This window comes from Moschus berezovskii, chromosome 19, assembly GCF_049115385.1.
Source record: "Moschus berezovskii isolate FMDL1 chromosome 19, NW_MosBer_1.0, whole genome shotgun sequence".
Classification (NCBI taxonomy): Eukaryota; Metazoa; Chordata; class Mammalia; order Artiodactyla; family Moschidae; genus Moschus; species Moschus berezovskii.
In genome coordinates, this window is record NC_142478.1 from 72,311,098 (window position 1) to 72,329,587 (window position 18,490).

The following is an 18,490-nucleotide window of genomic DNA, read 5'->3' on the forward strand; positions in this document are numbered from 1 at the left end:
TGAGTTATTTTGTGTATCTTTTGCCTCCCAAACTAGAATGTAACTTACAGAGAGTAAGTATAGTTATCTTTTTGTTTCCATCCTTCCCCTCCCCAGCTGAACCTTGGGTATGTAATAGACACCCACTTAGATGAATGGCTAATTAGTATCCATTTTTCTGACCTTCTGAATAATATTTTTTCTACCCAAATTTTTGGAACCTCTCTGATGTCATGGTTTAGCTAGACTTTATTGAAAAAAACAACACAGGTGCAAGTGTGTAGTAACAATAGTTTTCTTTTCTCTTAAAGCTACACATGGCAGTACTTACAGTAAGTACACATTTGAAGGCCAAGCCTCTGTCTCTGCTTCATTGTCTTTTGGCAAGTGAAAGGTTAAACAGCATACTCTCTCCCATCCTTCCTGAATTTCATTGTCTATCCTATGACATTTTGGAATTAAAAAAAAAACAAAAACCTCTATCAAAACTTTTACTAAAATGTCACAGTCTATATATTTCTTTGGCATATTACAATAACGAAATATATAGAATATGCTATCTGTTCCATCTACTGGCTATGAGGATTTCATTTTCTGAGTTACTTTACAGACTCAAAGTTCTTGTTTTTGAAGTTTAAAAAGTATGCTGGGTATAGCATGGTATATGTCATTAAGAACAGAAAGAAAACGAGATGATACTACTGAGAGTCTTAGATATGTAAATTATTTTAAAATTTTAAAACCATAACCAATTATTTAGAATTTATTTGTAGCTCAGCTACAGTAATTATAAATACCTGGCTATCAATTTCCTTATAGTCAGTGTTCATGGAATACTCTAAAGACTCTCTGTGTTCACAAAATTAGAGCTTATGCCACCTCTAGCTTGAAATACATATCTCAAGATATATATAATCTATGCATATATGTATTTCAGTACTCAATTAATATAGCACAAATTGAACTCTTCACATAGTAAATGTATTCTGTGAGGAGTAATCCAGTTTCAGAAATTAAATGCTGTTTATTTTTTCCTTAAATAGCTTTACACAAATCCCAAGGAACCTGAGGTAAGAACTCATATAGAGACGGGCAGTGTATGTATATTTAAATATGTTTACCTGAGTTGAGGCCATAGATTATGTCACTAGACTACCTAATGAGCAAAGTAACTCATAGTGAGCTCTTTCTATGTATTTTATTATAAATGTCACCAATTCTTTATTATGCGATTAAAAAAACTACCTAGCAGTACTGGGAAAAAAACATTAAGTGGAACTGAAGCCCATTTCCTAACACCTTAACAGTGAGAATCTGATTTATGGAGACCGCATTTCCTTTTCATTTTGACTGATGCTGAATCCTTTCTATTTGTGGTCTTTGGGGCATAAAAATGCTAAACTTTTTTTTTTTTAAGGCTCACTAAATTCTCCCCCTTCTGACCTTCTCATAGATTTTCAAGCTTTACCTTTTTCCTTCTTTCTGTAAATTTCTTCCGTCTGCTTATTGAATCCTACTCATTCTCAACGCCAACTTGTGTCTGAAACTTCCATGAGAGCCTTTTTGATTATTTTGTTCACACTAAGCTCTTCCTTCTCTGACTTCCCCTTTCCAGCAGGACCTCACAATTCAACACTCTTGATCCCTATAGATTACTGTACCTATAGCCAGACTGTGAAGCCTTGAGGACGAGGGTCTTGTCTCCTTTCCATCCCCCAGAGTGACTGTCATCGTACTAGGTGCACGGTGGCTGCCTGTGCTGCTTTGAACAGCTGCCGAGGCCACAGCACAGGATGGAGGGGGACGGCCTTCCTCCTTTCTTCTCATTCTGGCCTGTTTTCCTCCCAGCTTTCTTTCCTTTTCCCCTTTCCTTTCTTTCAGTTTTCTTTCCCTAAGCCTATGAATTTAGCCTAAATGGTGACCTTCACAACTAAGCTGAGCATTTTTTAAGCCTTTACTAACCACTCTTTGGCAAGCTTATAAATAGCTGTTTAAGCCAGGCCGAAGAAAGCTGGTGCATGCAGGTGGGTTAACAGGTGGGTAACAATTCCTCAGTGCCCAAGCTACCTCTATTTATCTCTGTCTCTAGTTTAGTTTTCAGGTTTTTTTTTCCCCAGTACATTTGAAGAGAAGTTTCCCAAAGTAAGATCTCCAATAAATTGTTAATAAATTGGTCATTTCCTTCATGCAATAAATTACTATGTTTTCTTCTGCATGCGAAACTCCTAGTCTGAAATTTTTTGAGGCTTTTTGAGGTAGTACGATGCTTAGGAAATTGGGCTTATCTACAGAAAAATATTACAGAGTGGGAAGAAAACTGTTAAATGAAATTTGATGTAGGCAATATATATAATATATAATAAAGTTAGAAAGCAAAATAAGCTTATTATATGATAAGTTCTGAGCCATCATTTATGAACCAGAAAAAATATTCTGAACTCTTACATATTGTTTCCTATAGCAATGATCCCTAACCTCTGAGTTCATGGAACACTTTTGATTACTAGATAATTTGGTGGCATGTTTAAGAGTATTAAAAGACTCTAAAAGACTCCACACATCTCAGCAATAATTATGGTATAACTATGGCACAGCGATGCTCATAGCCTGAGAATATCCGTGGGTTACATATTTCATGATTGCTCTTTAGCATCAGGTCACTGAGAGAACTATTTACCTCTTTGATCTCACTCTTTTATATACTCTCAAAACAACATTCTCACATAAACAGTCTTATCTAATACGGTACCATGTTTCTTAACTCATATTGGTAGAAGCATAGCCTCCCCTTGCAGAATTGCACAAACAATAACAACGTTAATATTTACCTGAAACAAAAAAACATGTTACACATGGACTAAAATTTAGAGTGCTCCTGTGAAGAGTTGTCATGGTACACCAGTTGAGAATCTCTGGCTTAAACAAGTGTGCTTATTCTGTCCAGAGACCAGTGGAGTTTGGGGCATTGTACAAAGCTGTGGTGCTTCTGCACCTGAGGTTTTGTTCTGGTTGCTCCATCTCAAGAAAGATGAACTGACAAAAGTAACTAAAGCAGTGAAGAGGTACAGTGTAGCTTTTCTGCAGATGCATGCTACAGAATGGGTGGAGGGTATTAAAAAGATGTGTAACCTAACACATGATAGACCCATAAAGAATTACTATATTTGAATAAAAGACGCTTGTTCCTTGGAAGAAAAGCTGTGACAAACCTAGAGAGTATAAAAAGCAGAGATATCACTTTGCCAACAAAGGTTCATATGGTCAAAGCTATGGTTTTTTCCAGTAGTCATGTATGGATGTGAGAGTTGGACCATAAAGAAGATTGAGCACCAAAGAACTGATGCTTTAGGTTGTGGTGCTGGAGAAGGCTCTTGAGAGTCCCTTGGATTGCATGGAGATCCAACCAGTCAATCTTAAAGGAAATCAACCCTGAATATTCATTAGAAGGACTGATGCTGAAGCTAAATAAAGCTCCAATACTCTGGCCACCTGATGTGAAGAGCCGGCTTGTTGGAACAGACCCTGATGCTGGGAAAGATTGAGGGCAGGAGGAGAAGGGGGTGACAGAGGATGAGATGGTTGGATGGCATCACCAACTCAATGGACATAAATCTGAGCAAACTCCAGGAGACAGTGAAGGATAGGAAAGAATGGCGTGCTGCAGTCCATGGAGTTGCAAAGAGTCGGACACGACTGACACAACAACACAAATCTTACCGTTTCACCATCTGGTTTTCTCTGTGACTGTTAGAGGTGGTCAACACCACTTTTAATAGATCATTTCAGGATTTAACCTATAGACGGTACCTGTTTCTAGCCACAATATACTTTTGGAGACTTTTTTTTTAAATTCTGTAAGATGAAATCTAATTGAATGTGAACTCTGTCCTGGCTGAATATTTATTCATTCAGCAAGTATTAATTAGGTTCCACTTATGTGTCTGACACATAGGAATTAATGGGACAGACAAGGTCCCTGCTGTCTGGAAGCTTACATTAAGCTTATGAAGGAGGATAAACAATAAACAAGTAAACAAACGTTAGCAACAGTTTCAGGTACGTCATCATCTATGAAAGTAAAAGAAGGTGCTATGCTGGAGAGTGCCAAGTGGGAATGGAGGAAGAAAGATTGGAGAGCAGTCCCTGGAAGGCCTCCCTGAGGGGCCACTGTCTGAGCTGAGACTGAGTGGCCAGAAGAGCCGCCCTGTGCAGGCTTGTGAAAGGCAACAGCATGGGACTGGCATGACCATCCAGGAGTAGGCACTGCAGATGTCAGTCAGGCCCCAGCTGTACTGCTCACTAGCTGCATCTGTAATGGTGTAGGACCTGTTCCCAGTCTGGCTGTGTAATGAACAGATGTGGAGCATTTAGGGAAGTGCCCAAGTATCATGATTACTATCATCAACTGGAGACAACATACCCCAGAGGGCAGTTGTGTGAAGGCAGGAAGGCATCTTGTTTGTTTATGGACAGAGAGGCTGCCCTGGGCCTGGAGCTGAGTGAGTGGGGTGGAAGGAAGAGGCAAGAGAGAAGGTCAGAGAGGTCGGCAGGGCACAGATGAGTCAGGCCAGTGGACCAAGGTAAACCGGATTTTATCCTAAGGGCGGTGGGAAACCATTAACAAAGGAGCAACACGGTCTGATTTGCATTTTCCAAACTCTTTTTGGCCATAGAACAGAGAATGAATTTGGAGGAGGAGGAATAGTTTGGAAGCAAGCAGATCAGATGGAAAGAGCTGGTCTTGGCTTGGATGGGGTGAAGAGAACCAGATGGCCTGGGGATGCGCTGTGGAGACAGGAATGAAAAGTCTTGCCAGTGGGTTGGAACAGCGAGGGAGAATGAAAGACTGTATATGTTGCTGTTGCTCTGGTCCATGTGGACACATTCAGGATGATTAATAGAAACCATCGGTGAGCAGCTTAAAGGCTCATCTTTATTAGGCAACACATTAATCTGAAAAGCAGGAGAATGTTTTATGAGGTGTTAAGAAGAGACTAGTGCCTGCTGTAAATATACCTTCTCTGATCAATCAGACACAGATTGAAGTTATTAAGGATGAGCATCTTCTGTAAAACAATTGGGCTTCCCTGGTGGCTCAGATGGTAAGGAATCCGCCTGTGATGCAGGAGACCTGGGTTCAATCCCTGGGTCAGGAAGATCCCCTGGAGAAGGGACTGGCTACCCACTCCAGTATTCTTGCCTGGAGAATTCCGTGGAGCTCGAGGACCCTGGTGGGCTGCAGTCCCTGGGGTCGCAAAGAATCAGACACAACTAACACACACAGTGTAAAACAATTACAAACACGACTCTCTTGTCAGTTGCCCTACAGACCAAATTAGAAAGTGTCAATTTTTTATCAACCACTTCAAGATCTACTCTTGATACAATTAAAATAAAAAATAGATTGGAACATCAAAAAACTAGAGCTGGTTGGGAAACATGGGTGGGCAGGAAGAACAGGCATTGTTTACCTGACAGGGCAACTACACCCTCATCCACGAAGAAGGATGTTGTGTATCTAGCCTGTCTGGAGGAAACCTGTTGCTGTAGGCTCCTCCAGTCTCATACATCTCTCCTATTGGACTCACAAAGCAGCTTTCTGATCTTGGTTTAATTTCTCACATAGATTGTTTTGCTAGAAAATTTTTTTTCTCTTAAAATTAACTCCATTACAAATCAGTCTTATAAGAATGTAAGCAGCATGAGCCAACATCCCCAGGACCGGCTCACTGTGATTAATGGGACACCAAAGCTCAGACAGACACAGGTAACAAGAACGTTGTGATTTTTTTCCTCATCAATCTAACGTTCCCATTCCCACACTGTCAAGGAACAAAACACTGAAACGATGAAGGAAGAGTCTTTTTTGTGTTCTGACTTAAACTCACACCCTTTGCCTGTGCGTCTTCAGCACCTTCTCCAGCTCTGTGGATAGATTACTGTTGACTAACAACAAAGGGGCTGGGGTGGTGACCCCCAGGCAGTGGAAGGTCATGTATAATTTATGGTAGATCCTCCATGTACAGAGTTCCTCTGTATCCTTGGTTCTACATCCTCTGGATTTAACAATCACTTATCACATACAGCTATAGTATTTACTATTGGGAAAAAAATCCATGTTTAAGTGGGCCTGCATGGTTCAAACCTGAGTTGTTCAAGATTCAACTGTATGTGTATCTGGGTCAAATGTTAGCTTCAACTGCTAGACGATCATTTTATTTTAAATGGACTATATCTCTCATGAGGAAATCTGTCCCTCTCTATTTCTAGCTTATTTATTTATGTTTGTCTCTATTTATAACTAGCAGATAGCAGTGGTTTCTAGTTTTTAGTGCAGGATCACGAAAGTAAAAAGAAAAAAGACCTGATATCACAGATTCTGGTTCTTTTTTGAATTTTTCTAGTTTACCTGATGCCTTGTAGTCTTCCCTGCATTACTAACATCTTAATTGCTCTCATGGTTCCCACTTCTCTGAACTCTTAAAATAGCCAAGGTGATCTTTAAGAAATGCAAATCACTCCCATGTTTAATACCACTCACCATTCACTTCCTGTTTACTTGGAATAAAGTCCAAGCCTCTTAGTTACAAGGCACCACAACTTCCTCTACAACCTCATCCCCTACACTCTCCCCTTTGCTCACTCATCCTCAGCCACTTGGCCTTCTCTGTAATCCTGACGGAGGCTTCCTTTCTTCCTCTGGAGCGTTAGCCTTGCTGTTCCTTCTGCCTGGGGTGCCCTGCCTTCCCCCACGTCTGCGCAGGACTGACCCTTGTCAAGGAGGCTAAGCTCAAACATCGCCTCATTAGCAAGGGCTTCCTTGGCCCTTCCCAACCCAGTCAGCACCTCTCCCGTCCGTCCTCTGTCACAGGCTGGGCTTCACATTGTCCACAGCACTTATTACTACCTGAAATTATGTTACTTGTTTACTTATTTACTGGCCATTTCTCCCACCAGTCTGTATACTCCGGAAAACAGGGACCTTTTCTGTCATGCTCACCACAGTGACTCCAGGACCTGACCCAAAGTAGACATTCAATAAATATCCACTCCATGAATGAATGGTTTCTTAGCTGGTTCCACTGTTACTGACCAAAGCCAGGTAAACACTTGACTCTGGGCTTTAGTTTCTCCAGCTTTAAAGCAGTGACAATAGACTCTGCCATCTAACTCATTTTTAGCTTGGAGGAGAAAAACTGGTATCTTTCTGTCTGGAGATATCACTCCTGAATAATGTCATGCTATAAAGCAAACAGGTATGTCGGTGGTATAGAAGGTATGCAGTGAAGGTGTGTACTGTTACTAGATAAGAAAACACCTGTTACTAGATAAGAAAACCCAGAGATTTTCTGAAAGTAATTTCTTTCTTTCTTCCCCTTGATATTTCTAGAAAGTGACTGAGATATACCAGTTCAAATTCAAATACACGAAAGAAGGAGCCACTATGGATTTTAACAGGTAGAATCTGTTTAATGAACATAAGAAATACATAGGATTGAGGTAAACATACCTCTTGAGGCCAGAGATAGGCCTTATACTTCCTTGTAACTTCCCCAATAATCTTACAAAAAACCTGCTATTATAAAAAGGGAATTAATAATTGTTTAAATTTCTGAAATCCGTGGATGAAGGTGGTGGGAGAAGAGGCTTCCTTTGCTTCTTTCCCTCTTCTCCTTACAGGTGATATTAGTAGCTCTTCCCTGGTGGCTCAGAGGTTAAAGCGTCTGCCTCCAATGCGGGAGACCCGGGTTCGATCCCTGGGTCGGGAAGATCCCCTGGAGAAGGAAATGGTAACCCACTCCAGTATTCTTGCCTGGAGAATCCCATGGACGGAGAAGCCTGGTAGGCTACAGTTCACGGGGTTGCAAAGAGTCGGACACGACTGAGCGACGGAACGGAACGGAAAGGCAGTTAAGTTTAGTGGTTAAGAGTCCCGATTCTTAAGGCAGAAAGATCTAGCTTGGATCCCCAGCTCTGACATTTCTGGTCATATAATTTTGGACAGAATATTCAGCCTCCCCAGGTATTAGCATTGTCATCCACACAGTGGAATTAATAACATCTAAGATCATGGCATCTGGTCCCATCCCTTCATGGGAAATAGATGGAAAAACAGTGGAAACAGTGTCAGACTTTATTTTTTTGGGCTCCAAAATCACTGCAGATGCGATTGCAGCCATGAAATTAAAAGATGCTTACTCCTTGGAAGGAAAGTTATGACCAACCTAGATAACATATTAAAAAGCAGAGACATTACTTTGCCAACAAAGGTCTGTCTAGTCAAGGCTATGGTTTTCCCTGTGGTCATGTATGGATGTGAGAGTTGGACTGTGAAGAAAGCTGATCGCCGAAGAATGGATGCTTTTGAACTGTGGTGCTGGAGAAGACTCTTGAGAGTCCCTTGGACTGCAAGGAGATCCAACCAGTCCATTCTAAAGGAGATCAATCCTGGGTGTTCATTGGAAGGACTGATGCTAAAGCTGAAACTGCAATACTTTGGCCACCTCATACAACGAGTTGACTCACTGGAAAAGACTGATGCTGGGAAAGGTTGGGGGCGGGAGGAGAAGGGGACGACAGAGAATGAGATGGCTGGATGGCATCACCGACTCTGTGGACATGAGTTTGAGTGAACTCCGGGAGTTGGTGATGGACAGGGAGGCCTGGCGTGCTGGGATTCTTGGGGTCGCGGAGAGTCAGACACGACTGAGCGACTGACCTGAACTGAACTGAACTGAACTGAACTTCGTATGGTTGCTGTGACTGTCAAATTACAATGCATAGGTAAAGCTTTACCTGTCCCCGGAAGGCAAGAAGCACACAGTAAACAGTACCCAGTGGTCATGGTGGTAATGGTGTGGTCTTTATGGTGGCTGGTGGGTAGCACATCAGTAGAAATTATATTGATGGGGCTGTGCACGTGGTGTTGATTGAAGAACTCTGTGAGGCTCTATCAAACCACTAACCCAAAGCTTCTGAATTGCTATGCCAAGATAACGATCCTTTCTACCCTCAGTACAGCCAGATGGGGACTGGGATAGGTGAAGCCCCTGCTCTGTTTACCTATAGACACAAATATTCTCATCTGCTTACCCCCATATGTCATACAAATATAACCATCTATATTGGGTCCTTGTATGGAGAAGACTGGAAAGCACTGCATTTTCCTATCAAGTCTAAAATTTTAAGTTTTAGATATTAAAAAGCAGAGACATTACTTTGCCAACAAAGGTCCATCTAGTCAAGGCTATGGTTTTTCCAGTGGTCGTGTATGGATGTAAGAGTTGGACTGTGAAGAAAGCTGATCACCAAAGAATTGATGCTTTTGAACTGTGGTGTTGGAGAAGACTCTTGAGAGTCCCTTGGACTGCAAAGAGATCCAACCAGCCCATTCTAAAGGAGATCAGTCCTGGGTGTTCATTGGAAGGACTGATGCTAAAGCTGAAACTCCAATACTTCAGCCACCTCATGCGAAGAGTTGACTCACTGGAAAAGACTCTGATGCTGGGAGGGATTGGGGGCGGGAGGAGAAGGGGACGATAGAGAATGAGATGGCTGGATGGCATCACCAACTCGATGGACATGAGTTTGAGTGAACTCCCGGAGTTGGTGATGGACAGGGAGGCTTGGCGTGCTGTGATTCATGGGGTCGCAAAGAGTCGGACACGACTGAGCGACTGAACTGAACTGAATGGGTTAAATAGCAAAGACAAGGACAGTTGCTTCAGAAGGTCATGTTTTATTCCCCTCCCAGCTTTTGGATTCAGAGAGAGCTGAGTATTCCTAACGAGATGGAATAGAAGTGGGGCGGGTGGAGGATGGAGAAAAGTCCTGGGTGGTAGAGAGCTCCACTCAGAGGTAAGAGTCTCTCTGAAAGGAATGACTCTGAAGAGAAATGTGGCCTCATTCTCAATTTTCCATACGATGAGCTCTGTCTCATCATTTACTACAAGTTTTACAATTTCTCTCCAAGATTCATACCCTTATAATCCTCTCCCTTGTAAAATTTCCAGACAGCACTAGGATGTGAAGAGGAAGTAAGTTCTAGGAATAAGAATTAAGGCACTAAGCATCATTAGCTAACATCTGTATAATACTTTACAGAGTGTTCAGAGCTTTTCATATATATTGTCTTACATAAAACAGTTGCCTTTTGCTCTCTAAAATTCAAATCTAAGTACCACTGACAACCAGATTAATCTCTTTTGTCATGAAGGCACATATATCGAGAGATGAGCAGTATAACAGAAATGGCCGAATCTTTCTGCTACTCAGGGGAAGAGAAGGTGATGCATACTAAACCAAAGCTGGGCCTTTGTTTGGGTGACTGTTCATACAAAATTACCTTATCACCTCTTCCATAGTAAAGATGATTTTCCTTTTAAAAAACAGTGCAAGGAAGTCTTAAATATGATTTTACATGAAACGATTTCATGACTATGATGTATACTGAAGGATCTCATGAACTTCATGGCTATCACCCTTCCCTCTGGTTACTTATTTCAAACTGGCTAGATCCTGGCAGACAAAACTTTAAGTTGTTCAAAACTGGAAAAGGAGCAAATGTGTTTACTTAATAATGTTTGTTTTATGAATTCACACTGCCTCTAGTAGTTCAGTTACTAAGGATTATTTTTCAGTATTGCGTCCTTACCACGTGAAAGGCATTGTACAAATACATTGCAGTCATAGTCCTTCCTGGAAACTACTCAAATGTGAGACTAATCGGGGGGAAATTTTTGGAGAGAAATAAAAATTGTTTAGAGTTGGAAGGTAATTTAGCCCAATTTGTTCATTCACTCATTAATACAACAAATGTTTATTGAGTACTTACTGGGGTTGGGCACCAAACTTAGTCCTGTGGAGATGAAAAATACAGCCACTCAGTCTATAGGGGACAGACACATAGTTATACACAGGGGTGAGGTATAGGGATGAGCAGAGGAGACTTCCCTGAAGAGATGACGCATGAGTGTCAGGAAGACAAGTGGGAAAAGCTCAGTATAAGCAGAGTGAGCAGCATACACAAATGCATAGCGGTAAGAAGGCTTCCCTGGTGGCTCAGAGGTCAAAGCGTCTGCCTGGAATGCGGGAGACCCGGGTTCGATCCCTGGGTCGGGAAGATCCCCTGGAGAAGGAAATGGCAACCCACTCCAGTACTCTTGCCTGGAAAATCCCATGGAGGGAGGAGCCTGGTAGGCTACAGTCCATGGGGTCGCAAAGAGTCAGACACGACTGAACGACTTCACTTCAAGAAAGAAAGAATCAGCGACTAGTTACAGATGAAGGTGGAGGTGAGGGTGTGGCCGATGAAAGGCCATTGTATACACACTGTTCTCGAATTTCATTGAAAAATAATGGAAGCAATAAAAGAAACTTAAGAGAGTGACACGAGTGGATTTTCCTGTTAGGAATATATATTAGGAGTGGTGTGGAGAATGTTTTACAGTGTGAACAAGAAGGAAAACAGGAAGAACAATCAGTCATGGTGATAATCCATGCAAGAGTGAGAAGGGGATGCCTCTGAGAGATACCCAGATGGTACAAAGGCCAGAGATGACAACTGATTTAATTTGGAGAGGCGTAGAAACATGTGTATGCTTATCTCACAAAGGCGTTAACTGACCTAGTGTGTCTAAATGACTTGACCGGAGTCATTCAGCTAGTTAGCAACACAGCCAATATTAAATGTCAAGTCCATTGTTCTCAGTATTAAATTATGCGGTCATTTATAAATCAAATTGAAAAAAATCAGGTCACATTTAAAATGCCTTAAGGGAACTTGCTACTTAAGAATCCCTTTGTGCATACATTGCAAAAAGTACAGTAACTCCTTTATTTACATTCTAAAATAGTCTCAAGAGTGGCCTACGTTTAGTTTATATTTGCTCATACAGTAAAAATTTTTGTTCTTTTTAGAATAGATTTTCAATATTATCTGTGAGTGAAAAGTGTGCTGTTTTCTTATGCGATTATAGCAGTAACACAAGCTTCGAAAGTGGGACAAACAGAGAAGATATCAAGAAAGCCAGTGTTCTGCTGATCCGTAAACTGTACATACTGATGCAGAACCTTGGACCCCTTCCTAACGATGTTATACTGACCATGACGCTCCACTACTACAATGCAGGTAGGTGGAGACCTCTAGTCAAATCCCCTCTTTAGTGCTGAAGTAGTATTTTGGATAAACAAGGATTTTGGCAAGCTTTTGAAAGAGATGGCTTTTGTTACACATGAAAGACTAATCTGACTTGTTCTCCTGAAACTCACTTGGTTTTCTGCCCTTTCCATTTTGCAGTGACCCCAAATGATTACCAGCCCCCTGGTTTTAAAGAAGGAGTAAACTCACACTTCCTGCTGTTTGAAGGGGAGCCTGTAAACCTGCAAGTGGGAATGGTCTCCACTGGCTTTCATAGCATGAAAGTAAAAGTCACAGCCGAAGCCACCAGAGTGTCTGATCTGGAGAACAACCTCTTCCAGGAGAGCAGCACGACCGAGATTGCCCATCAGGGCCTTGACTGCGATGAGGAGGAGGAGGAATGCAACAATGACGTAAGACAAAGCCGCAGTGCCCCTCTACTGCCCCTTTAAACCCAGCTGACGTGTTTCAGCTCCTGCACAGCTCATATCACAGTATAACCATCCAGTGGAGTGTGCTGGGTATAAAAACGAAAACAAAACTAGGCCCTGACCTTGAGTCTTTATTCTAAAAAAGCACTATCTTCAAGAAAGAAATACACTTTGTTAAATGAAACTGTCCATGGCTAGGAGGAAAAAATAGACCTTCTGTTGGGTTGGCCAAAGATTTTGTTTGGGTTTTTCCATAGCACCTTACGCAAAACCCAAATGAACTTTCTGGCCAACCCAATAATATACTTCTTTTCACAAAAGGTACCCATGAATTTAGGAAATTTGGGATTTTCTTTAACTTAAAAGAGCATATTAAACATTTAAAAATATTGTAAGTGTTTATTCATGCTCACTGGAAGTATAATTAAGTTCTTGATGACCAGGGTACAAGTGTTATGGATAACCCTAAGTTAGAGTGCATTCATTTTCCCTGCTGTAGAATATTCTACTCTTGATAGACATTCTTTCTCTTTGTAACTGTTATAAACATTCATACATACACCTCCTTGTACACATATACAAGAGTGTCTCTGAGGACTATTCCAAAGAGTCCTAGGGCTTGCACATTTTCAACTTTCTTAGTGAAAAACTGTTTTCCAAAATGGTTGTACCAATTTGTGCTCCGGCACCAGTGGAGGGGGTGCTCACCATCCTTGACAACACTTAATATTACCCACGTTTATGGTTTCTGCTCAACCACTGGATGTAAATGGTAATGCCTCATGATTTGATTTCGGTTTGCATTTCCCTCATTATTAATGAGCTTAAGCATCTTTTCATGTGTATTGGCTGTTGTGGGTTTTTATGTATATAAAGTATTCAAGTCTTTTATGCATTTTTCTATTGGGTTATTTATCTTTTCCTCATTGATTTAAAAAATATATCCTAAATAATAACTTGTTTCCATTATTTATGTTACAGTATTTTTTTTTTTTAGGTTTGTGGCTTGTCTCTTCACTTTCTTTAAGATGCTTTTTGCTAAAGAGACATTCTTAATTTTAACGTAGTCAAACTTTTCCTCTAACATGTGCTTTTGGATATTCTTAAGAAATCCTTCCTTATCTGAGGTCATTTATGATACTTTCCTTAACTTTGTTATAAAAGTTTAAAGTTTTTCTTTTTAAAGTTAAATTTTTATTCCACTTGGAGTAAAGTTTTATTTGTGGGGTAAGGTAGACCAGACTCCTTTTACATTTTAAAATCCAAGTATAATACACATACGGAAAACAACATACATCATAATATATATCTTGCACGCATGCTCAGTCATATCTGACTCTTTCCAACCCCATGGACTCTAGCCCACCAGGCTCCTCTGTCCATGGGATTCTCCAGGCAAGAATACTGGAGTGGGTTGCCATGCCCTTCTCCAGGGGATCTTCCCGGCCCAGGGATCGAACCTGCATTTCTTTATGTCTCCTGCATCGGCAGACACATTCTTTACCACCAGTGCCACCGGGGAATACAGCTAAGTAAATATTCACAAACTGGACCCAAGGACTGGTGTGGGAGGTGAGAGAGAGTGCCACCTTCAGTACAGCTCGCTAGTATCTTGCTTGCCATCCTGAATGCACATGTGAAATCAGCACCCAGATCAGGAAACACAGTCGCACCAGCACTCTGCGAAAACTCAGTCCCGCTTTGCAGTCACTCAACAGGACTCTCTCTCCTGGCTTCTATCAGAATAGATTAGTTTCTCTTGTTTTTTATTTTATATATGTGGAATCATGGAGTGTGAAACATTTTTTCACTTCTTCAAGTATTCTGAACATGGTTTTTAGTAAACTATACACATTTCTGGTAGGAGTAGCATTGCGGGGCCACAGGCTGTGAGTGCGTTCAGCTTTAACAGATGCTACAAAACAACGTCCAGAGTGCTTGTGTCAACTTACACTTCCATCAGCAGGTTTTGGTTGCTCCACATCCTCACCAGCCATTGGCATTTTCCACCTTTTTAATTTTAGCCATTCTGGTGGGTGTTTAGTGGTATGTCACTGTGGTTTTAATTTGCAGTTTCCTGATGACTAAGGAAGATGAGCACCTTTTCATATGTTTCTTGGCCATGTTGGATGTCCTCTTTTGTGAAATTTCTTTTTAAGTCTTTTGTCATTTTTCTATTGGGTTCTGTTGGGTTTGTCTTTCATTCTTATGAGTCTGTAGGAGTTCTGAATATATATTCTACATAAGTCCTTTGTCAGATGCATGTATTGTGAATATCTCTTCAACTTTATGAGTTGCCTTTTTACTCTCTTAATGGTGTGTTGTGATGAACAGAATATTAATTTTAGCATAGTTCAACTTATCAGTCTTTTCAGCTATCTTTGGCAGTTTTTATTTAAAAAATGTTTTCCACACTGAAGTTTACAGAGATGACTCTACATTTTTCCTCTAACAAGGAGAAATAGCTACAGAAACAGAGGTGAATTTTAAAATTACAAGGTACCTCCCATGAATAACATCACACCAAAAATATAAATAACTGACCTTTCTCTCCCCTGTCTTCAAGTATTCGTATTTTGGTATGATATTATTCATGGAGGTCTAATAATTTTAAAAATCACTTCTGCTTCTGTAGTTATTTCCCTGTTTTTATATCTGGTATTTTTTTGTGCCCCATTTGTTTTTCTTGGGTTCAGTTCAGTTCAGTCACTCAGTCGTGTCCAACTCTCTGCGACCCCATGAATCACAGCACACCAGGCCTCCCTGTCCACCACCAACTCCTGGAGTTCACTCAAACTCATGTCCATAGAGTCGGTGATGCCATCCAGCCATCTCATTCTTGGTCGTCCCCTTCTCCTCCTGCCCCCAACCTTTCCCAGCATCAGAGTCTTTTCCAGTGAGTCAACTCGTCGCATGAGGTGGCCAAAGTATTGCAGTTTCAGCTTTAGCATCAGTCCCTCCAATGAACACCCAAGATTGATCTCCTTTAGAACGGACTGGTTGGATCTCCTTGCAGTACAAGGGACTCTCAAAAGTTTTCTTGGGTTATGTTGGCCCAAATCAGTACTTTTTTACTTCTCTCTCCAAAGTCATCTTTTGGTTGTGCTGATCTCTTCTATGGCTTTGTTTTTCTATTTTGCTCATGTTTTGCTTTCATCTTTGTCTTCTTCTATTTCTCTGGTTTGGTTTTGTCTCCCTATTCCAAACTGACCTCTCCTTCAATACGTAGACATGTTTATTATACGAGTACCTCAAATTCAGCATCAAATGGAATTTTAACTTCTAACCAAACATGCTCTTCCTCCTCCCAGGTTCCTTATCTTTGTATTGCATTAAATCTTTACCAAACAGCCTGATCAGGAATGTATTCAGCTCCTATTTTCTTCTCACTTCTCACATCCTTTTGGTTACCATTTCTGTTTTGTATCTGAAATACTTCAGACCATAATTTGGTCATGGATCAGAAATGATGAAAAGAGACAAACTTGAAATTTAAAAATTCTTAAATGATAAGAACTCTTAAAACCAAACTCCACTTGGAAAACAGGAGACAGAACCCAAGTAAAGAGACCATGGAATCCCAGGACAAAACAGGTTTCTGTGGCACTGTCTGCAAAACCCTATTCTAATGTTCCTCATCATTGTATCTACTCTGGCCACATCTTCAGGACAGGTCTTCCTTCCCTGTAGGGTGTTTTGAGCTTTAGGCCTTAGGTAGTAGGCACACAACACAGTGACACTGCACAGTACTGCGTGAAGTGGGACCTGTTTTCTCTGTTGTGCTCAGCTGGATAGAGAGCAATAGTCACGTACCCTAGAGAGAGACTCTTGGACAAGCTTATTCTTTAAAGAACTCATCTATATGGTGACAATAACCTATGGATATAGAATTTTTAAAAAAATGTTATGCTAAGTTTAAATCCTGAGGGAAAAGTACTTCTTTCTAATACAGGTAGTTAACCCAGGCTTCTTAAGTGACTCTAGTAATTACTAACACATCCAAACAGCTATAAAAAGATGGCCAGCTAATGTACCATGTCAATTGTAGAGACCAATATTCATAGTTTATTAAGCCATTAAAGCTTTTGGGGGGCTTCCCTGGTGACTTAGATGGTAAAGAATCTGCCTGCAATGCAGGAGACCTGGTTCAATTCCTGGGAGGAGAATGGCAACCCACCAGTATTCTTGCATGGAGAATCCCATGGACAAAGGAGCCTGGCGGGCTACAGTCCATGGGGTCGAAAAGAGTCAGACGTGACTGAGTGACTGACACTGGTGGCTCAGTGGTAAAGAATCCACCTGCCAATGCAGGATACGTGGGCTCCATCCCTGGTCTGGGAAGATTCCACATGCCGTGGAACAACTAAGCCCGTGCACCACAACTACTGAACCTGTGCCCTAGAGCCCAGGAGAAGCAACTACTGAGCCCGCACACCGCAGCTACGGAAGCCCACCCTAGAACCTGTGCTCTGCAGCAAGAGCAATCCCCGCACCGCACCTAGAGAGGAGTCCCCACTCGCCTCAACGTGAGAAAAGCCCCAACAGCAATGAAGCCCCGGCACAGCCAAAATAAATAATTTAAAAAAGAAAGCTCTTTGGGAATTTGTATTTTTATCCATTTTTAAGTGGGGATCCACAGGTGGTAATTTTCTAATTTTGTGAGCTCTTTATGAGTCTTTGTACGGTGGCTCAGAGGTTAAAGCGTCTGCCTCCAATGCGGGAGACCCGGGTTCGATCCCTGGGTCGGGAAGATCCCCTGGAGAAGAAAACGGTAATCCACTCCAGTATTCTTGCCTGGAGAATCCCATGGACGGAGAAGCCTGGTAGGCTACAGTCCACGGGGTCGCATAGAGTCGGACACGACTGAGCGACGGAACGGAACCCTTAGAAGGGGTTGTTTTTTCTTCTTGATGAATTCCACAAAAGAATACATATAACAATATATGGCTTACTGGAATGTATTTTTTTCCCTTTGTGAAGGCCATTTCTTACCTTTTGTGCTAACACATTGTATTTAAGTATAAATGATTTGTTTTTGAGAACTTAGAATGTAAAGTATATTAGTGCCCAAGTAAATGGTACCATTTAAGTGTGGACTAGAAAGATATTTTCTGAAATTCCTTAGAATTGCTATGTATTCTAGTCAGTGGATTAAAACAAGAGCCTTTTCACTCAAAACCCTATTTTCTCCCACTAAACTCTGAAGTTTTGAATTTTTGAGGTATAGGCTGGTGATTTTCATATCATTACATCTCATGAAGCATATATGCCTTGTCTGATACAATGTAGTGTTGGCAAGAATATCTTAGATTCTTGGAAATGGAGTTGATTATTGAAAACGTTGGAGGAGGCTCATTATCTACAGAAAATATTCAGACTTCAAAACCACACATCATTCTCTTTATCACAGGGCTATAGTCCTTTTCACAAAGTTTCTTTTTGTCTAATAGGACATTTTTTTTCAACTAATTTTTCTGTTCTGCATTACAGAATATAATTGTTATCCTCTGTTAACCATGAAAAGGAATGAAAGTTAGTTGACTTTCCCATCAGTCATATAAGTCATCCTTTTTTCATATATGAATCACTCTTTAACATATCAGAGAATTATTTCCTTCCTGTTGTGAGTAGGAATAGCCAGTCTGATGAGCTGTGTATGTATCACTTTTACATAAAGGAAAAAAGAGTATATTGATAGATGTTGTTGTTTAGTCTCTAAGTCATGTCTGACTCTTTTGAGACCCCATGGACTGTTGCCCGCCAGGCTCTTTTGTCCATGGGATTTCCTAGACAAGAATAGTAGACTGGGTTGCCATTTTTTTCTCCAGGGAATCTTCCCAACCAGGGATCGAACCAGCTCCTGCATTGGCAGGCAGATTCTTTACCACTGAGCCACCTAGGAAGTCCATATTGATATACAGGTGTGTGTGTATGTGTGTAT

The 18,490-nt window shown here is 41.1% G+C and overlaps 1 protein-coding gene across 1 annotated transcript in view; it reads left to right on the forward strand.

The window, feature by feature from the left end:
• Nucleotides 1-18,490, forward strand: part of HORMAD2 (HORMA domain containing 2) — a 57,950-nt gene that overhangs the window by 14,343 nt on the left and 25,117 nt on the right. Inside the window, exons 5-9 of the mRNA XM_055405250.2 lie at nucleotides 291-311; nucleotides 1,023-1,049; nucleotides 7,370-7,437; nucleotides 11,958-12,109; nucleotides 12,278-12,531. Coding sequence (XP_055261225.1) covers nucleotides 291-311; nucleotides 1,023-1,049; nucleotides 7,370-7,437; nucleotides 11,958-12,109; nucleotides 12,278-12,531 — 522 coding nt within the window. The remainder of the gene's footprint in view (nucleotides 1-290; nucleotides 312-1,022; nucleotides 1,050-7,369; nucleotides 7,438-11,957; nucleotides 12,110-12,277; nucleotides 12,532-18,490) is intronic.